The 21842-nt window shown below is 41.4% G+C and overlaps 2 protein-coding genes across 4 annotated transcripts in view; one reads left to right on the top strand and one right to left on the bottom strand.

Moving 5' to 3' along the window:
• Positions 1 to 15462, bottom strand: part of LOC123765720 (uncharacterized) — a 39378-nt gene extending 23916 nt beyond the window's left edge. The window contains exons 1-11 of one of the 2 annotated variants that reach the window (XM_069300659.1): positions 14976 to 15462; positions 12946 to 13274; positions 11802 to 12128; positions 10124 to 10286; positions 8305 to 8373; positions 6252 to 6331; positions 5756 to 5867; positions 3743 to 3884; positions 1490 to 1637; positions 1160 to 1246; positions 612 to 782 (exon numbers count right to left, since the gene is read on the bottom strand). In XM_069300659.1, the coding sequence (XP_069156760.1) occupies positions 612 to 782; positions 1160 to 1246; positions 1490 to 1637; positions 3743 to 3884; positions 5756 to 5867; positions 6252 to 6331; positions 8305 to 8373; positions 10124 to 10286; positions 11802 to 12128; positions 12946 to 13175 (1529 nt within the window). In that variant the 5' untranslated portion in view covers positions 13176 to 13274; positions 14976 to 15462. The remainder of the gene's footprint in view (positions 1 to 611; positions 783 to 1159; positions 1247 to 1489; positions 1638 to 3742; positions 3885 to 5755; positions 5868 to 6251; positions 6332 to 8304; positions 8374 to 10123; positions 10287 to 11801; positions 12129 to 12945; positions 13275 to 14975) is intronic. The other variant, XM_069300663.1, reaches the window with a different exon arrangement.
• A 169-nt stretch (positions 15463 to 15631) lies between these two features.
• Positions 15632 to 21842, top strand: part of LOC123765714 (tyrosine-protein kinase BAZ1B-like) — a 59697-nt gene continuing 53486 nt past the window's right edge. For both annotated transcript variants that reach the window (XM_069300669.1, XM_045754411.2), the window contains exon 1: positions 15632 to 15898. In XM_069300669.1, coding sequence (XP_069156770.1) covers positions 15786 to 15898 — 113 coding nt within the window. In that variant the 5' untranslated portion in view covers positions 15632 to 15785. The remainder of the gene's footprint in view (positions 15899 to 21842) is intronic.

Below are 21842 nucleotides of genomic sequence, written 5' to 3'. Positions count from 1 at the left end.
GATGTTAGGAAGTTTTCTTTTAGCGTGAGAGTAGTGGGAAAATGGAATGCACTTCAGGAACAGGTTGTGGAAGCAAATACTATTCATAATTTTAAAACCAGGTATGATAGGGAAATGGGACAGGAGTCATTGCTGTAAACAACCGATGCTCGAAAGACGGGATCCAAGAGTCAATGCTCGATCCTGCAGACACAACTAGGTGAGTACAACTAGGTGAGTACACACGCGCTTGGCTTCATTCAACATCCAATCTAATCTTCTGGGTGTTTCGCCTGCGTGTATATTTCGTTACCACACCTTTCTCTGAATAAGAAACAGTCTCGTATGGAATAATGGTTAACTGTAATAAACCCCTGACAGACCGCACCAACCTTTATCAGCGTCTACTCTCAACTGTGTGGGCTTGTGTATCGTTGTCAGAATTTGGTCCTACAAAAGCCTAATGTTTGCGTGTTAGGCTTCTAAAGCATCAGTGGCGCGGGTGTTGACTGGAGAAGGCAATAAAAGATGTGGCTGTCTGTAAGGTGGTGTTAGCACCCTGATAATGAGACAGGTGGGCACACGAAAGCCTATACAACCAAATGTATGTTGAGAGAGGAAGACAACTTCACCTGAGGGTGTGGGCGGCCATGGGGCAGGAGGTCCTGCTGAGGAGAGCATAGACACTGAGGCCCTCCTTGCTGGCGGAGGACTTGCCACTCTTGAAGGAGGCCGGGTGCTGGTCCTCGGAGAAGAGCTGGAGTGCGGTGGCCGTAGCGTCGTCCAGCTGGGCCAGGTCCTCCCTGGAAGACAGCAGCCACCTATCTCTCAATATCCACACACTCGTATCATTTTAGCTCTATCTATATAATTATATTTGTATATTTCTATCTCTATATATCCATATATATATTCATATATATATGGATATATATCCATATATATATTTCTATCTCCACTTGTCTGTCTATATGTCTATATTTCTCTGTCTTTATCCATATTTCACTTTACCTATATTTGTCTCTTAATTTTATATCTCCCTTTGTTTATATCTGTTCTTTAATCTATGTCTCTGAATCTGGCTCTTTGACACGCTCTGCGTGTTTCTCTTTAACTCCGTCTCATTCATGCAATGTGGTGTCTTGGACAAACACAGGTTACTGCTGCACAGGAGACTCACATGACATAGAGGTGGAGGCCGAGGATGGGGGGGACGTCCATCAACACCGCCGAGGCCAGCACCTCCACGCCGTGCTTGTCAAGGAACCTGCCCAACAACCCCACAGGAAAAGTCACACTTACTATCCAACAGTAACTGCCCTTTGTGTTAAAGTAGAGATATTAATGTTCTCTATACCATTAAACAAATAAAAAAATGTAAAACATATATATACATATAAATACTATTTAGCCTACTATGCAAGGCTCGATTTGCCTAATAAGCCACGTTTTCCTGAAGTTATATATTTTCAAAATTGGTATCTTATGAAATGATAAAAGCTGACCTCACCTGAGGAGGGCTCCTAGAGCCCGGGTCATGGAGACGAGATCGGTGTTGACCTTGCCCCTGACGAAGAGCTCCCTCTGAGCCTCGGTGAGCCCATCAGGTTCTCCAGGCAGCACGAGGGAGAGCACCCGCCGCACACACAGCTGGTACTCTGTGGAGACCCGCCACACACGAATGCAGTACATCACACATCATCACAATTAAGTAAAAAAAATCACATTTATATTCATAAAAGTCTGGAACACTGTAATTAGCTTAACCTACGAAGTGCAGTACATGTAATGGACTGTACCTTACAAGCTACAGTGACACGAGATACAAGTCAAAATGTTGAGAAATGCCTGGTGTAGGGACGAGATGTGCCTCTGTTTCTGGTCGCTATGCCAAACATGTCTCAAGATACACTGTCTTTATGAATAACCTCAAACACGACACACTTCCATAAACGCACAAGTTATATGTAACACAAAGAACTCTCCTCCTGTGAAGGACTCGAACCCCTAGAAAGCCAGGTGCACCACACACACACACTAACATAATCAGTACGGTAACCACTTAACCTTGACAGATTGTTAAAAGGATTGAAAGTCGGGAGGTATTTCCCCAACCTTTCAACCCCCTAACAACACCAATCAATGCCAAGAGTTCGTTTTCATCAAATCAGTCACATTTAATGGAGAAAACGCAAGCCTTCAATATACGACACACTTGTTTATGCAAGTATATTAATGTAACAAAATATATTAATGTAACAAATGTAAATGTTTCCCTTGGTATATAAAAACACACAAAAAAATCACACAGTAATTTTCAACTGATTGAACCTTTATTGTTCAACCGAACCAGCTCATTGGCCAGTCTGGCTGACTCGGTACCAACGGGCTTGACCCAACGAGATATAAAACACAACCTGTCCGCAGGGAGGAGAACCGCTCAAGGGATCTCCCTTGAGCGGATCCAATCCCAATCCAATCAAGGGATTGGATTGGGAATGACCACCTAATTAGTGTTATTATGTATCTATTAGTGGTTAGGTTAAGTTGTTACGTTAGGTTGTATTACGTTTGGTTACGTAAATACGGTGTATTATTGATGATAATGTGAAATTCGAAAACTATTTCAGTCTGCCCAGGAATTCCGTTTACAGAAAACTTGCATGGCTATGTTGCCCATACACTCAACGTGTTGTCATAGTGGCATGAGGCCTATCACATACTGTGGCCACTGATTCATTATACTGTATTCATCACGTAAGTGATACAAGGTATAATGGGTATTAAACAGATACCCATAATGATTATTACTGTTATTATTATTATTATTATTATTATTATTATTATTATTATTATTATTATTATTATTATTATTATTAATATACCTAATATTAATGTCGTATGTGTCAAAATGCATGCCACATTTTGGTTGCATTATTAATTAAAGGTGTTCCAGTGTGTATACATAGGCAGTGACATTATATACAGACTCACGACTGTGGTATATATATACATAGACAGTGACCATGTATAAACACACACAAGTGGGGGTATAGATTACCTGTAATGATGTATTATCATCATACACAGCTTCTGGGACAACACGACTTATCTTGAAGGTGAATACAAGTCCTGAGTATCCAAACACGGGTTATTTTTGTGCAGAGCAACACTGTAATAGTTCTCTTGCACACTTCACTGCCTGGTGAACATAATTACTAAGTTCACTGCCTAGAGAACATAACTACTTAGCTCACTGTCTGTAGAATATAACTACTTAGCTCATTGCCTAGAGAACATAACAACACAGTCGCATGGAGAACGCAACGACACAGTTCATTGCTTGGAGAACATAACTAGAGAGTTCACTGCCTGGAGAACATAACTACAGAGCATCATGACACGTGTACCGTGGATGCGAGCGAGAGCGAGACAGATACACGAGTCCGTCCTCCTACCTTTTCCCAACATCAAGAAAACGGTAAATTTAAAGTGGTCTCTCCTAACCTACCAGAGGACCCAAAACAGAAAACGGAACAGCACGTCACTTTTGCCAGCCGCTTCCATTTTCTAGTATTACAATTGTTTGACCTTATGTAACGCCTACGCGCGAAAAGCGACGTTCTTTGTATGAGGACAGGTTGCTCACACCGCCAAGGGTACAATATTCCCCCGACACTATAGGGTTAATAATGACTTTTCCTCCAATATTGATGTTAAGCTGGATATAATTCTGTGGTTTAACAAATGCCTTAAAACTCACTGAAGTCAGCCATGGGGAGGACCCTGATGGTGCAGGAGCCAGTGGTGGAGGAGGCTGTGGGCGACGCTGGGGGCGGAGCGGCTCCCCCACTCCCCACCCTGCTGCTGCTGCTGCTGCCCCCCCTGCCGGAGCCATCTCCTTCCTGTCAACATAATACTATGTGGTTTACATGCTAGACTTTGGCACATTGTGTATCTCAGGAAACCTTCACTCAACACATTATGTATCTCAGGAAACCTTCACTCAACACACTGTGTATCTCAGGAAATCTTCACTCAACACATTATGTATCTCAGGAAATCTTCACTCAACACATTATGTATCTCAGGAAATCTTCACTCAACACATTATGTGTCTCAGGAAATCTTCACTCAACACATTATGTGTCTCAGGAAATCTTCACTCAACACATTATGTATCTCAGGAAATCTTCACTCAACACATTATGTATCTCAGGAAATCTTCACTCAACACATTATGTATCTCAGGAAACCTTCACTCAACACACTGTGTATCTCAGGAAATCTTCACTCAACACACTGTGTATCTCAGGAAACCTTCACTCAACACACTGTGTATCTCAGGAAATCTTCACTCAACACACTGTGTATCTCAGGAAACCTTCACTCAACACACTGTGTATCTCAGGAAATCTTCACTCAACACATTATGTATCTCAGGAAATCTTCACTCAACACACTGTGTATCTCAGGAAATCTTCACTCAACACATTATGTATCTCAGGAAATCTTCACTCAACACATTATGTATCTCAGGAAATCTTCACTCAACACATTATGTATCTCAGGAAATCTTCACTCAACACATTATGTATCTCAGGAAATCTTCACTCAACACACTGCGTATCTCAGGAAACCTTCACTCAACACACTGCGTATCTCAGGAAACCTTCACTCAACACACTGCGTATCTCAGGAAACCTTCACTCAACACACTGCGTATCTCAGGAAACCTTCACTCAACACACTGTGTATCTCAGGAAACCTTCACTCAACACACTGCGTATCTCAGGAAACCTTCACTCAACACACTGCGTATCTCAGGAAATCTTCACTCAACACACTGTGTATCTCAGGAAACCTTCACTCAACACACTGCGTATCTCAGGAAACCTTCACTCAACACACTGTGTATCTCAGGAAACCTTCACTCAACACACTGCGTATCTCAGGAAACCTTCACTCAACACACTGCGTATCTCAGGAAACCTTCACTCAACACACTGTGTATCTCAGGAAACCTTCAGTCAACACACTGTGTATCTCAGGAAACCTTCACTCAATGTCTAGTGTTGGCGTTGATCATGTGTGTGTTCTGAGCTACACAATGTGCTGAGTACAGGTGTTCTATATCTACAAGACGTTGCAGGTTTGGTTTCAGATTGACTATAATTATCTTTGGGGAATTTCCAACACCTGCTGATGAACATCTGACCAATTGTAAACGACATTCACACCCTACATCACTAGGCTATTGGATGTGAACAAAGTACAAGAACAACTCAAGTCACAATTATTCAATAAATGTTCAGATATTTCCTAACATTCTTATCCAGATATCCCTACAGCAGTAGGGATATCTGGTAGGGATATCCACCCAACCAGTAGGGATATCCACCCATGCACTACCTACAGCAGGTAGTGCATGGGTGGGACATTTATCTGGACGTGAAGCACCTACACAGTGGTGAGGGGGGTGGGACATTTACCTGGGCGTGGGTGGGCGTGGAGCACCTATACAGTGGTGAGGGGGGTGGGACATTTACCTGGGCGTGGGTGGGCGTGGAGCACCTACACAGTGGTGAGGGGGTGGGACATTTACCTGGGCGTGGGTGGGCGTGGAGCACCTACACAGTGGTGAGGGGGGTGGGACATTTACCTGGGCGTGGGTGGGCGTGGAGCACCTACACAGTGGTGAGGGGGGTGGGACATTTACCTGGGCGTGGGTGGGCGTGGAGCACCTACACAGTGGTGAGGGGGGTGGGACATTTACCTGGGCGTGGGTGGGCGTGGACTCCGTACAGAGCGGAGTGGGTGGGATGCCACACAGCTGGCGCAAGACGGTAAACAGGCGGTCGTCTTGTCTCCCGCCCACCAGCACCCACCTGCAGAGAAAACGTTATATAGTAATCAGTCTCGACCTCAGGTATATTATGAAAGATTTTTTTGTATATTATACGTACTGGTCTGCTTCCTCCAAGCCTACCACACGAGTGGGACTCCAGGCAAGTCCTCTACGGGCTCACCATAGCCCGTGCTGCTTGGAACTTTTTGTTCCAGTGAGTTGAATCTAAAACAACAACAATAATTCAAGTCTACCTCTCTATTTCCAGCCTATATGTTTCTTCCAGCTTATTTGTCCAGTCCTACCTACCTGTTCCTCTTCCAGTCTTCCTCATGTCCCCCTTCCAGCTTACCTGTTCCCTTCCAGCCTACTTACCTGCCACCAAGCCGTTGTCCTGCTTGTAGACAGATTGTCACTGACGTACCTGGGTCGCTGCTCGCGGAAGAGGGTGGTGAGTACCCAGAAGTCAGGGGCGGCCTCCGCCTTGTCCTCCACCACGTACACCTGCGGGAGGCCAGTAAGTGGTGATCTCACCCCCATCATCGGATCAACAAAAGCTCCTCTAGTACTTAAAAAAGCACGTAATCGGGGATGGGTTGACAAGGTTAAAGTTAAATATCAATTTACTTTAATGGTGAGTCAAATGAACAAATCCACTAGGGCCGTGACGAGGGTTCGAACCTACGTCCAAGAGGATCCCAGACGCTGACTTAATCAACTGAGCTACGACATGGTAAAAGAATTGCAACCGGGAAATCATCCTGATTTACCGCGGTTCCTGCAGCTCTTCGAGACACAAACCAGGGTTTTACGCAATTCCCCCAAAACCCTGGTTTGTGTCTCAGAGACTGCAGGAACCGTGGTAAATCAGGATGATTTCCCGATTGCAATTCTTTTACCATGTCGTAGCTCAGTCGATTAAGGGAGCGTCTGGGATCCTCTCGGACGTAGGTTCGAACCCTCGTCACGGCCGAGCGGACAGCACGCTGGACTTGTGATCCTGTGGTCCCGGGTTCAATCCCGGGCGCCGGCGAGAAACAATGGACAGAGTTTCTTTCACCCTATGCCCCTGTTACCTAGCAGTAAAATAGGTACCTGGGTGTTAGTCAGCTGTCACGGGCTGCTTCCTGGGGGTGGAGGCCTGGTCGAGGACCGGGCCGCGGGGACACTAAAGCCCCGAAATCATCTCAAGATAACGGCCCTTGTGGATTCGTTCATTTGTTATTTCTGTGTGTGGTGAGTCAAGTCATACTAGTAACGCAGCAACCCGCTGTCACGTTCGTATATACTATGATAGCCAGTTCGTATATAACGTACACGCCTCGGCGCACCACGGCGCTTGTACGACACGGTGTAGGAAGGAACACACATATACAGTACTAGTTTTGAGGATTTGATTTCAAAGTAAAAATATAAATTCACATACAAGAAGTCAGATTATCTGGATACTTTTCGACATACTCAGGTCTAAATTGGGGTGTTTGGTTTACTAGGCTTTGAAGAAAATTTTCGTTACGTAAATTGATGTATGTGTACAGCACGTCCTGTGAGTGAATGAAGTCTATGACTTTCTCCGTCTAGGAGATAAGTCATGTTTTGTACTTACACTTACGACTTGGAGGATGGAATAAGTAACTGCTTCAAGTTGCAGGCGATGAGTCACAATAACGTGGCTAAAGAATCGACTTGAGAATGGTCCAGGACGGACCGAAACGTCGTCGTCCCTTCACCTTCTTGTGTGTGGTCTGGTCAAATTGCTTCAAGTTGATGATGTTGGAAGATGCATGGAAGACGTGATACGTTTACGTCTTTAGACATTTACGTTTACACGTTAGACATTTACGTCTGTGTGTGTGTGTAAGCTAATTTGCTTTGTAAAAGCCTTACAATCACCTTGTGTGGTGTACTCATCACCTCCAGGTGAAGTACTGATGGCCTCAGAGTGGAGTACTCGTGGCCAGTCATGGACATGGTGGGGAGGTGAATACCTGCTTCCCCATTTCCAGTTGTTATGTTTACTTTCTGTACAAGTGGGGACGTTTATTATGTATCTTTTGTCAAGTTTCTGACAATTAAAATTACTTGTTTATTTGTTATAATTATGGATGAGCCGCTTGTGATCCCCCGAGCATAAATCCTGGATACAGCTTTAGCGTATAATACCCAGTTCCCAAAACCCCTTTACATCGCTGCGAGCCACGGCCTAACATCGGAGGTCTCACAGTGGAAGACTCACAGCCTGAGTGAAGGACTCACGGGCTCACAGTGGAGGACTCACAACCTGAGTGAAGGACTCACGGGCTCACAGTGGAGGACTCACAACCTGAGTGAAGGACTCACGGGCTCACAGTGGAGGACTCAGCCTGAGTGGAGGTCTCACAGACTCGCAATGGAAGACTCACAGCCTGAGTGGAGGACTCACGGACTCACAGTGGAAGACTCACACGGTACTGGATAGGTGTCCCCCTCAGACCCACCTGGGCAGACGTGACGTCGTAGAAGGCTGCCCCAAGCTTGCCCTGTGACCACGACACGCTCATCACAACCTGTAGCCACACACCCGGCATTAATACGCTTCTTACCACAACAGCTAACACAACACACTGCATAATAACAACATATAATGCAATACACGACAATGTAAGGTTATCTATTACAACATAACAGAAAACGATTCAATACACTACACAAATCTAATACAGATTCGTTAACAAAATACTAACCCACAGATGAAATGAAAGTGAGGACGTTTAAACGCGGTCCTAAGACAGACTAAACCTTTGGTAAATATGTACAGTACTTGGTATTTTATTGGGGTTACCCTGTGAGCCGGTCGGCCGAGCGGACAGCACGCTGGACTTGTGATCCTATGGTCCTGGGTTCGATCCCAGGCGCCGGCGAGAAACAATGGGCAGAGTTTCTTTCACCCTATGCCCCTGTTACCTAGCAGTAAAATAGGTACCTGGGTGTTAGTCAGCTGTCATGGGCTGCTTCCTGGGGGTGGAGGCCTGGTCGAGGACCGGGCCCGAAACACTAAAGGATACTAAAGCCCCGAAATCATCTCAAGATTACCTCAAGATAACCCTTGAGGTGTGCAAATCCCGCAGCCTTGATTTACTTGCTTTACACTGATGTGCAATTCGTCAAAATTCAAAAGGAAACAAAAATTACGAGTTTTTCTTTGAAAATGATAAATATATGAACAATATAACAGATATTAAAAAATATGACAGTGTCAGACCACGGAGGGAGAATTGAAACAGGAATTTCCTTAAGTACTTTCGTATTTTAATAATACATGAATAAGGAATAAGGAATATTCAATAAGGAATATTCAATAAGGAATGAATCATTCATTCCTTCTGAAGATGTGTTATTAATATATGAAAGTACTTAAGGAAATCCGTTTCAATTCTTCCTCCGTGGTCTGACACTGTCATATTTTTCATCACGTGTTAATTTTCGTGATTTACACACACATTAAAAAATATATATACTTTCTTGGATATATTAACTATCGTATTAATTAAATTCTCATATTGATATCAGTTCCTGAAACTTGGATAAAATATTACCCCTTAATTAAAAAAAGAAAAAATCATGTTGGATATAAGGAAAGCAAAAAATATGGGTGACTGAAGAAAACTGCCAAAAATGATCTCAAACTTAATATTTTCAATAAATAGTTAATTTTTTATGTATAATAAGATTTATAATTATATTAGATAATAATGGCAGAGATGTCAAATCTTAGTAAATATAGGGGTTTATTATCAAAACCAAATTCTCATAAATTTGTATAGTAAAACACCTTATATGACGTGAGACTCATTTACCCCAGATGAACACAAAAACGCCATATAACGTCAGCCGCACTCAAAGGGTTAAATAAAGCAAAAATCTACCCATAGGTATGCGACTTATTTTTTTCGTCTTTCACATTTTTTCAATAAGAAACTAATCAAGCTACAAGCAAAATGTGACGCTGGTTTTCAACTAATGAAACTATACAAGACTACCAACAAAATGTGCATACTCAGCGGTATATACAATACTGTCAGCAGAGTACAAGCATGAATACAACACTAGCCATCACCATTAAGAGTGAAATAAGGTGAAGGTGCTCCTAGACTACTTTAAAGCCAAGGGAGTCGGGGAACGTGGGGTGCCCTGTCATACTCTGCAGTGCATCGAGAGGGACCCCTCGTCGCTGCAGCACACCGTGGGAGGCGCCTTGGTCACTCATAACTCACCTCCAAAGTGGGCTGGTGGTCGCCAACCTTTGTTGTTACGGACCTGAGAGATGTCGTCCTCAGAGTGTCCCCGTGAGCCAAGGTCATCCTGGGTCCCGTCGGGAGTAGAGAGTGAGGAGTCTTGGGGACGGCAGAGGGTGGTGCTGGTGGTACAAGGGTCTCCGTGGCTGGAGGTGCTGCTCGTCGTCCTCTTCCTCTTCACGCTGCTGGGGAGGTACATGTCATTCCTCACACACACACACACACACACACGTGTGTGTGTATGTGTATGTGTTTATGAAACTGTGTATGGTGGAGGCTAACTCCATACACAGTTTCAAATGTAGATATGATAGAGCCCAGTAGGCTCAGGAATCTGTACACCATTTGATTGACAGTTGAGAGGCGGGACCAAAGAGCCAAAGCTCAACCCCCGCAAGCACAAATAGGTGAGTATATGTATATTTTATTTATTTACGCGATGGCACAATGAGTTATTATAAATTCGGTAATCGAGCGGTATGTTATCAAGAGCCTGCTCTTCACACACACGTCAAGAGCCTGTTTCTTTCACACACGTCAAGAGCCTGCTCTTGACACACACACATCAAGGTTATGAGAGGCTGGAAAGTACAAGTCTACACAACACTGTAGTCGAACAATGAATCCACCATTTCAAATCAAGAAATTCTTGCAATTTTAACACTGGCAATAAAGATATTGATGTTAATGCAATTTTGACTTAAAGAAAAAAGTTTTAATGAAGCTTAAAATATGAAATATTTATCACGAGCTCATCATAAGTTATAATACAACCTACAGGAGTATAAAAAAAAAGGTTTCTAGCGTCTTTTTGCAAACAACTCAGTATTCTTCTCCGTATGAGGGAACACATTTTAAAGATTTTGAGAATTTTATATATATATATATATAATATATATATATAGAAAAAAATTATATAGAATTTATATATATATATATATATATATATATATATATATATATATATATATTTATATTCTTCGCGATGCATAGCTAAGTGGACATTTGCACTTGACTGTTCTAAAATAAGCAATTTCCCTACTCCCTCTCCCGGCCTGGGTGTCTCGTGGCTTATTATTGTACAGCCTCATAATTCCTGCACTGGAGTTATCACGAAAAACAATAAATCCCTACAACACTGACGGTTCCTTCCCTCGCTCCACTTCATATCCCAGCTCCTATCTTGTCCTCATATCCCACCTATCCTGTCCTCAATAGTCCTCCTCCTATCCTGTCCTCATATCCCACCTCCTATCCTGTCCTTATCCCTTTTATGTGATATATAGTCAAACTGGCTTGGCTCTTTCCACTAATAGCAAAGTTTAACGCCATGTTAAACTGAGCTGTGTTATTTTCTGATTGATTAAGCCACCAAAGTATAGAAAAGGGTTATAATGCCTCTCAAACTTTGCTTTGACCTGTGCCTAAGACAGCTTAGGGAAGACGTCTTGAAGGTACCTGAAGGGTGTCACTCCTTATCTTGAGCTGTGACACATTGTTTCATAAGTCAGAAGCCTTCAGGTACTTTCAAGATGTCTTCCCGAAGCTGTCTTAGGCACAGGTTAAAGGAAAGTTTGACGGGAATAATAACCGTTTTCTATACTTTGGAGGCATAAACAATCAGAAAATAACACTGCCCAGGAACGAAAACAAAACAATTGCATAGTGTTCTTGGGTACAGCACTGATGAATATCATTACCTTGACAAGTCGGAAGAGCGCTGCCCTCCACTCACAGCTGTGGATGGCAGCTGAGTGGTATCCGTAAGGAACCGAGCCGGGGTGCGCTGGGAACAGTGATCACCGCTCACCACAGCACCTCGTCTCGGAGCCGGAGTGTGAGGTGTGCTGGTGAGGCTTGTTCGTGCAGACGGCGCCAAGCATGAAGCGCCGAGTAGAGTGGAGGACGAAGTGGTGAGATGAGAAGGGTGACCCTCGGGAAGCTGCGGTGTGCTGGCTGAGGTGGAACTCTCGCTGAAGGTTGACCTCCAGTGGGCCCTCAAAGATCCGTTCTTATCATGGGACGAGCTGGAGAATAAAGACAGAAAGTAGGTAGGATAAACAGCACTGGAAATGAGCTTACAGGCTCATTTTGTTCCTTTCGGAACAAAATTAAAAAATAATAACAGAAATTGGCATTTGCTACTATGACTGTTTTAACTTTTTTTTTTATACAAGAGTTCTTACATTCTTGTACAGTCACTAGTACGCGTAGCGTTTCGGGCAAGTCCTTAATCCTATGTTCCCTGGAATACGACCCCCGCGAAGAATCGTTTTTACAACCAAGTACCCATTTTACTGTTGAGTTAAACAGAGGCTACAGTTAAGGATTTGCGCCCAGTAAATCCTTCCCCGGCCAGGATACGAACCAGGACAAAGCGCTCGAAAAACGCTAGGCGAGTGTCTTACCACTATGCCACGGAGACCTGTGATGTGTACTTCTCCTTCTTTTTTCCCCCTCCTCCCTAAACATCCACTCACATCCTCCCCTATCAGTCCTGTGGCCGAGATGAACTATAATATATTTTAAGAGAAAAGTCTAACCAAATGCACTTAAGAACACCGAATAATTTAGGCCTACACGAGTCAAGTCCTATTTACAATAAATGATTTACGTTAATGACTCAACTAAATGACTCAGCTTGGAATATTATTCCACTCATCTACAGTTCTATTGCCAAACCAGCACACACAACCTTTCTAAATCTAAATTTGCCACATATATTATGTGGCAAAATGTATGTGATGTACAGACGAAACAATTTACTTAATGAACATGTTAAAAACAATTGTAAACACATTTATGAATACATTTGTCTATCTCACTAAATTCAAATTATGAAACCTGTCACTGCGGGATGCCCACTGCGCTCCTGACATAGCCTCTTCGGGCACTCTCTGCACCACCTGAGCCAGACGCGCCTCGCACCAGCTGCTGCTGCCCACGCCCAAACCCGAGCTGGAACTCCTGGAGGTAGAAGCGCCCACATTGACGCCTGAGCTGAGCAGTTCACTGGGCAGGCCCGAGGTCGTGTCCGAGCTGAGGCTCCTGCCGCTGTGTGGGTTCCGCAGCATGTTGGTGGAGGTGGTGTTGACGTTGTCGGGTTGGTGTGGGTCTACAATAGTACTTCTCTATTGTACTGTTAGAAGTACAATAGTACTTCTCTCGCACATCTGGGAAATAAATTGTACACTTTAATAGGCGTTTCGCTTATTTAGGACATTATCTGATATTGGTTACTTCAATACACATATTCTGTTATTTCAATGCATTTATTTCTCTTACTCCCTGCATACACATACTGTATATGTAATTACCTCCACACATATTATTGATCTCTTATGCTCACCACACATATTACTGTATTTTTATTCCCATCACACATTTTTCTCTCTCCATATATATTTCTCCTTCTTTCACACCTTACTCTGGTCACACATTTATCTTACATTAATTTGTTTAACTAAGAGGGGTACTTGGCGGTGCCCGGGTTAGTCTCCCCCCACCCCTACATTCCACTGCTTGTCCTCTTTCCCACATTCCCCTCTCTTCCGTCACAATTACCCCTCTCTCTCCAGCCCCTCCTCTTACTCCTCTACAGCTCTCTTCCCCATTTTACCCTTTTCTCCTTTCCGACCTCAAACACACAGACGTTTCCAATTATGTGTACAGAAGTACCCGGTTGCACCCAGGTCTATTCCCTCCCTCTTTCAACCCTTTACCCTCTCTTCACCTCATTCCCTCCTTGACCCCCCCCCCTTCGTTCCCATCCATTTGGTACCTCTCACTTTTCTTCTGGTCTCTTGATTTCTTTCCACCTCTTCACCACTCTTCACTCCATCCCCTCCTTGACCTTGTACCCCCATCCATCTCTGCTTCCCCTATCTCCCCTTGATCCCCACCTCCTTCCTCCCTCCCCTCGTCTTCCCCACTCTTACTTTCCCCTTTCCCCCTTCTTTCATAACATTCATTATTCAGAAGCACTGAAACAACTGTGTGTCTCAGAATTTTTTTTATTAATACATTAGGTACATCTGCATTTATTTCAACCACTAAAACTCTATGGGAATCATAACATATTTCACACTTGACTTCATGAAAATTGTACGGGCGTGTCTTTAATTGGTAATATTTCTTAAATGATTTAACTTACCCGATCAGCCTTTGTCCGTCCTGTACCACAGGACATTCCCTCCTACAAAATTTGGGTGAGGTTAGCCCCAAGCGTCTGGCCTCCAACTTTTGACAGACAGACAGACAGACAGCTAGGCTGTCAGTCTATATAGATCATCACATATTTATCTTCATCACACTACACACTTCATCTTACTCTCCTCACACAATAATAATAATAATAATAATAATAATAATAATAATAATAATAATAATTTTATATTAGAAAATTATTATGCTACAGTTTCACGTCTTCCCTCCACACATTAACCGTGTCTAGGCCTACTACGCCCCAGAGCAAAATAGACTAGAAAATGTCTACTTGTTTAAATAGACTAGAAAATGATTTGGTAGGACTGTGTCGAGTTCTCAGGTTTGTTGTTTTAGATTCAGCAACTCGGAACAGAGTTGCAAGTAGCACGGGCTATAGTGAGCCCGTAGTGGACTTACCTGGCACAGGAGCGAGGCAAGTAGCACAGGCTATGGTGAGCCCGTAGTGGACTTAGTTCTGTGGTAAACATGCATGTAGCTGCTTCATTTAGTTATACAGTACATCGATCACTTGCGCTCCTATTAGTAAAACAGCTGTGTTTTTCGACAGTGTTAAAATCTGGGGCTACTTGTGCAATGTCAAAGGAAAACCATACAAATTTGAATGAAATAATTTGAGAATGGGTGTGTACTTATGGAGTTATACGTACGTCGCTCCTGGGAGGCAGCCGCAGACCAACCCACGATGACAGTAATGCTGTAGTGTAGGGCTCGGGCAGCAGTTATAAGGGGATAAAGGATAGGAGAAGGCAGGAGAAAAAAAAAACGGAGAGGGGAGGCAGGAAAGGAGGGAGGGTCAGCAGGAGTTAGATAAAGGGCAGAAGAGAGATGGGGGAAAAGGGATTAGCAAGAGCTCGAAGGTACGTCAGGGAACAGAGTAATGAGTCTGGAGAACAGCTGGGAGGAAAGTAAAGGGCAGCATGTGGGGCAGGAGGAGTGAAGAAGGGATAAGTTTTGGGTGAGAGATGGATGTGGGCAAACTAAAGGGAGGTGAAGGGCAGTAGTAGACGTAGTCAGGTGTAGGAGAGGTTGTAGTAGTCAGGTGTATAGGAGCAGATGATGGGCAGCAAGAAGGAGGTGAAGGGCAGGAGTGAGGGAGGGAGGGAGACACAGGAGGGGCAGGAGTGAGGGAGGGAGAGCCTGGGGGAGGGGGCAGCAGCCGGGGTCTCGCTCCAACATCACCCTTCCCGCCATCACCATTTGTTGATACTTTCTGTTGGTTCTCTTGTGGCTCTGCCATCTGTCACCCACCCTGCCCTACTCCATCTCCCCAAACTCCTCCAATCACCACCTTACCTATTTCATAATCGGCAAGGCACCGGATGCGATATTAGCGGAGAAAAGTGTACAAATAGCGAGTGGCCGAGGACCATCAGGACGCTCGTGGTTTCGAACGACAGACGCAGTACCCGAGGTCCTTCCGCGATTTTTTCCCGAGAATCACCGTCAAAATCTCCCCGATGCCTCTGTTACAGGGCCAGCCCTTCAGGCTCATCAAGCCGCCCGATAGTGTGGAGCCTGGGACCAAGTTATACGTCATTCAGCACACTGGAGAGAAGTTTGTCAGTAAAAGGTAAATGCCCGCGAAAGCGCCGGTCTGTGTTCACGGTAATATCCCAGAGCTGCCGTGTTTGTCGCTCCCTGGCTCTATTTTACCCCTCTCTACCTCTCTCACTCGCCCTACACGCCCTCCTCGCCTCCCTCTTGCTCCATACCTCCACGCTCACCACCTCCACGCCACTAATGAGCCCCCTGATAGGTAAATTTGACATTTGTGATTAGGGAATAAATGATCTGGGGAAGAAACAAGATGGAGATATTGTCATTTGCCGCCCATATGAGGGAGAGAGACACCTCTCCCGCCCCTCCTCCCGCATGACACTATATTTTCCTTGCTGTCATGACTTGACTTGTGACATGAGCAGCGTGACAGTGACTGTGGCATGTCACTTCTCACTATAGTATGAGTCACACTGGTATACCATGTTCATAATGCACTTTGGACAATATTATTGATAAGTGTAAATAAAATAAATTGAAATTTTGATGTTTATCATAGGCAAGTGTTAACAAGATGGGGCATAAAGAGCTAGACCTCACTTTAACCAAGTGTCACTGTGAATACTGAACTAAAAAAAGTACATCAGTGGCTGACTGCAAACAAACTTACTCTTAACATTGAAAAAACATTGTACATATTGTGTGGTAACAAGTCCATCGATCAAATTAACCTAACAATCAACAATCCCCAAATAATATACAAAATAGATGGTAAGTTGCTTGGTGTTCACATTGCCACCAAGCTGAACTTTCGTTGCCATGTACAAAATATGCCGTCCCTGTGGCGCAGTGGTAAGACACTCGCCCGGTGCTTTGCGAGCGATTTGGCCTAGCTTCGTATCCTGGCGGGGGAGGATTGACTATGTTCAAGGAGCAAAGAAATATAACAAAAGTTTCTAAAACAATAGGCATTCTCCAAGATCAGATACTATGTACCCCGCCCTGCCTTGGTAACTATATATTATTCTCTCATCTATCCATATCTTACGGTATCTGTGTCTGGGGATCTACAACATAAAATTACCTCAGACCCCAATTACTCAACATAAATCTGCAGTCAGGACAGTAATAACAACAGTCTCAGGCAGCATTCATTTCCTTATTAAAATCTCTGAATTTGTTAAGTATCAAGTCACTACATGTCTTCTCATCTGTAAAACTCTGAATTGTAATACAGTACTAATCCTGACCTTAAGTGTTTTTGAGGTCTCCAACAGAACCCATGGGCGTTACACGAGAAACAAATATCTTTTTGATCTTCCAAAAGTACAACTTAACCATATAGAAATGCCCTGCAAATCAAGGGTCCAAAACTGGAATGACCTCCCTAATGAGATTAAAAATTGTACTTCTCTTGGCCAGTTTAAAAGTGAAGTTAAGAACTATCCACTTTATGTAATTAATTTTTCACCACTTTTTCCATCCCATGTCACCCCTGTGTTTTGCTGTTATTGTGAACATAAATTATTATTTACTAAACACAGTATATACTGTTAGTAAATACTGCTGTTTCTATACATCATAAAAAATTTGTATATTCTTCTAAATCTCATCAACAATTGTAAAATTAGTTTTTAAGTATTGTTAAGATAATGATTGTCTATAATTTTCGCACGTAGTAATTTATTTTCAAATCTTTCAACAATTAAAAAGTGTTACCATATCTCATTTAATTTTAAGTATTACACCACAACACATGTTAACTTTCTCATATTTGTTTTTTACGTTACACTCTCCTTAAAGCTGTATATCATTTGCTAAATTTCTTGAACAATTTATATGTTAGCTGATTTTTTATTTAGTACAGTACTGTATTGCCTACATCAGCAGGCACCAACCAGTGGTCAGCGAGAATTTTATTGTGTATTGAATGTAACTGTGTATTTTCTTTAACTGTTATATTTAATGGCATGAAATAGTTTGAGTTTAATAACTATCATATCTTGTTTGGTGGACCGCGGGATTCACATTAGTAGTCCGCGGGATTTAAAATTATGAATTTGGTGATCTGTGATCTCCGAAAGGTTAGCCAATGCTGGTCTACATCATAAAAGCTTTAAACGATCTAAAATAATTATTTTAAGTTATGCCCCAAACACTGCATATTAGTGGCCTTATTAAATATATATACTCTGTCAATTAATGAACCATTGTATTATAATCTTTTGCATGTGTTGTTAATAGAAATTATTATTATTATTATTATTATTATTAAACATCTGCATGTCAAGACTGATCACATACTATACCATTAGCTTGCTGAAACCATCTCCCTAAGTGCAATTACAAGTACAGTAGTTACGCCTCTTCTCACCTTTTACATTAATTTCTTCCTGCTTCATAGACAGGTTATCACTTACTAAGTGATCTGGGTAAACTTCAACTACAGTTTGTAGTTTAGGAATATTACTTTAATTATTAGAATTCTTGAGCCTTAGTTTCCTTCTGCATTTTATTGTATTGCGTAATGAATTAAGGGTTCCAGGTTGTTACTTGGTTTCCTACTTAATCCTAACCTAATTAACTATACTACACTTAATCCTAAATACATAGTGTTTAGGATTTAGAATTACATTAGGCTAGGCCTAGCCTAATGTAATTACCTAGGCCTTACCTAGGCCTAGCCTAATGTAATTACCTAGGTCTTACCTAGGCCTAGCCTAATGTAATTCATTTAAAGACAAAACAAAGTTTATCAAATGGAATGGGTGATCTATCATGATACTAAATCATACTATGAGGCCATTCATAGTCAATTTAGCTTATGAATGCCAAATGACCTAATTAGCCAAATGGCTAATTCCATTTTTTCTTCAAAATTTTTAGTCTACTTATTGAATATTTAATATTTCATAATTATGCACATTAGTCAAAATAAGCACCAGGTGACATGACCTACACTAACTTACCACACAGTTGTATGGGGCTTGTGTATAACTTTTTAGTGTCTTTTAGTAGTATATATTGAGTGCTTATTCTGACTATTACAGTACTTCTAGTAATGTATATATGCATAATTATTATCAAGTAAATGTGCTGCGGGTTGAACAGAACCTGTGGTGAGTTAACCAGATAAATCGACTAGGTGAGTAAAAAGTGAGATTTTTTATGTGCAAATTTTTTAGCTCGCAAAATTGTCTACATATTTTTTGCATATTTTATTGCAATTTCTAGTGGGAAGAAAATTTTTTCATGTTTTGACTTGAGATCTTGCAAAGTGTACAGAACTTAAAATTTATTGAAAGTTTATGCTTAGATATATCCACTAAACAAAATTACCGTATTATTATTATAAAATATATTTATCAAGATAAGGTTTATTTATTTTTTTAGAATACAGTACAGTAATTTACATAATGAAGCTACTCCTACTTAACTTACGTATTATTTAATGTTAAGAAATAAACACTGTGGACAGGACTAACAAAATTGGGAAATTGTGGGTTTAAGTATTGTTCAGTACTGTACTATAAACTGGTATGAAGTGATGTGAGACTTTATATTATATTAAAAGGCAAAAATAGGGTTTTTAATGCAGCTTGAAAAATGTGCTCATTTACTGATCAGTGATCCTAATGTCTGACTAATAGTACTTTCACCAGTATGAGCCTATAGAGGTGAATGTACTTTATGATAAAATTGCCGGTCTTCGGATGCCTAAGTATATATGCTAGTCCTGGTGGACTAGCATGTTGTTTTTTTAATGTTATTGCAGAAGTTATGATGTAAATTGAAAGCAGACATTTTATAAAATAACACTAGAATGGAGATGTTAATGAAAATCTGCCAGTGTCCAGTGTTTCTTTGCTGCCAAGTGTATGGACACATGGTTGCTGGTCTCCAGACAAATGCATAGTTTACCCATTTCCCCACATAGTTACAATAATATAAACATGTAGAACACATCTCTATCCTATAATCCACCATTATACCATTGATAAGGAATAAACAATATACATAATTGAACCTGATTGAGCCTGATATAATTTTTCAGATGATTCCCAAAGTAACTGCATGTACATCTTTGCGTACAGGAATGTTAGTACATACATAGAAAAAGACAAACATAGTTCTAATTTACATAAATGGTTGCAGAGAAGACGTCTAAATTATAAATCCCATATTGTTGACAAGCATGGTAGTCAAAATACTAGAATTTTTTTTTTTAAACCAAATGGATAGAATACCTGGAGAGAAATAATATAAGTCAATCTTTCAGTATGGCTTTCAAACAGGAAGATCTCGTGTTATAAATCTACTTTGTTTTTATTGTAGAGCAATATAGATTCTGCAAGAAAGAGATGGGGGGTTGACTGTTTATCTAGACCTAAAAAAGTCTTTTGACAATTCCCCACAAGAGGTTGTTCTGGAAAATGGAACATGCTGGATGGGTGAGAGGCAGACTGCTAACATGGATGAAAAATTTTCTAACTGGCTGAAAGATGAGGGCATTAATTAGACACAGTGCATCAGACTTGAGAAGTGTTACTAACAGAGTACCACAGGGTTCAATTCTTGCACTGGTAATGTTCATTGTATATATAAACGATCTACCAGTATTAATAAACTATTATATGAACATGTTTGCTGATGATGCTAAGCTACTAGGAAAGATAAGAGACTTGGACTGCTGTATTGTCATGAACTTTTAGATGATCTAGACAAAATAAGTGTATGGAGCAACAGTTGGCAAATGGAATTCATTGTAAATAAATGCCATGTTATGGAATGTGGAATAGGAGAAAATAGGCCACACATACACAACCTACAAATTATGTGGAATGGCATAAAGAACTGATAAAGAAAAATATCTAGGGGTGGTTCAGGATAGTAGACTGTCACCAGAGGACCCCTTAAAGGACATTGTGTGTGGAGCATATGCTACGCTTTCCAACTTCAGAATTTCTGTTAAATACACTGTATATGGATAGTGAAGTATTAAAATAATTGTTCATGACTTTTGTGAGACCAAAATTGGAATATGTAGCAGTTGTATGGTGTCCACATCTTATAAGAAGCACATAAATGTACTGGAAAAGGTGCAAAAGGATGTTACAAAATGGCTTCCAGAACTGAAAAACAAGAGCTGTGAAAAGAGGCTGGAAGTGTTAAATATGCCAAAGCTAGAAAATAGAAGAAAAAGAGGCAATTTGATTCCCTACATATAAAATAGTAATAGGGTTGGATCAAATTAACAAAGGAATTCTTGAAACCTGCAACTTAAAGAACAAAAGATCATAGATTCAAGCTAAGGCGCTGAAAACATACTGTATTTGGAAGTTTTCTTTTTGCAGAGTGGTAGATGGTTAGAACAAGTTTAAGTGAAAAGGTGGTGGATGATAAAACTGTCAGTTGTTTCAAAGGTCATATGACAAAGAGTACTGGAAAGACTGAACACGACGTGCGTAGCTCTCATCCTGTAATTACACCTAGGTAAAAACCCATCCATCCCATCACAGCCCATCCCATTTCATGCAATATAAATGTTTTTTTGTTTTTGTTTTAATCTAGTGCTTAAGAACTGGCAAGTATCTGATAACACATGATTTTACTCCAACTTTAATTGGGCAAACACACCCCATATTTATAATTTAGCAACAGTCATTCGACTACCTTAAATGTTTGTATTATTCTGACGTTTTGTAACATGGTTAAGATCACATTTTTATTCTTTTCATCACTAATATTGCATCTTTGCTGCATAGTTTGTGGTGTTTTTGTGCACTTTCATCATTAATGCTTAATAGCACTGAAACTTAACTAACTTGAGCTAGAACATGTTACAGTATCTCTACCATTTAAAAATTTATATCACTTGCATCATCACCTTCAATACATACAGTACAAATTTTTCCAATTCTGCTGTAATAATATTGAGGTGCAGGAAACAAAATAAGTTGGGAACAAGCAACTTAAGTACTGTACCTTCATGTGAAGGTCATATGTTTTTAATAAAT

The sequence above is a fragment of the Procambarus clarkii genome, chromosome 5, assembly GCF_040958095.1.
Source record: "Procambarus clarkii isolate CNS0578487 chromosome 5, FALCON_Pclarkii_2.0, whole genome shotgun sequence".
NCBI classification, from domain to species: Eukaryota; Metazoa; Arthropoda; class Malacostraca; order Decapoda; family Cambaridae; genus Procambarus; species Procambarus clarkii.
This window is presented reverse-complemented; position numbering and strand designations above follow the sequence as displayed.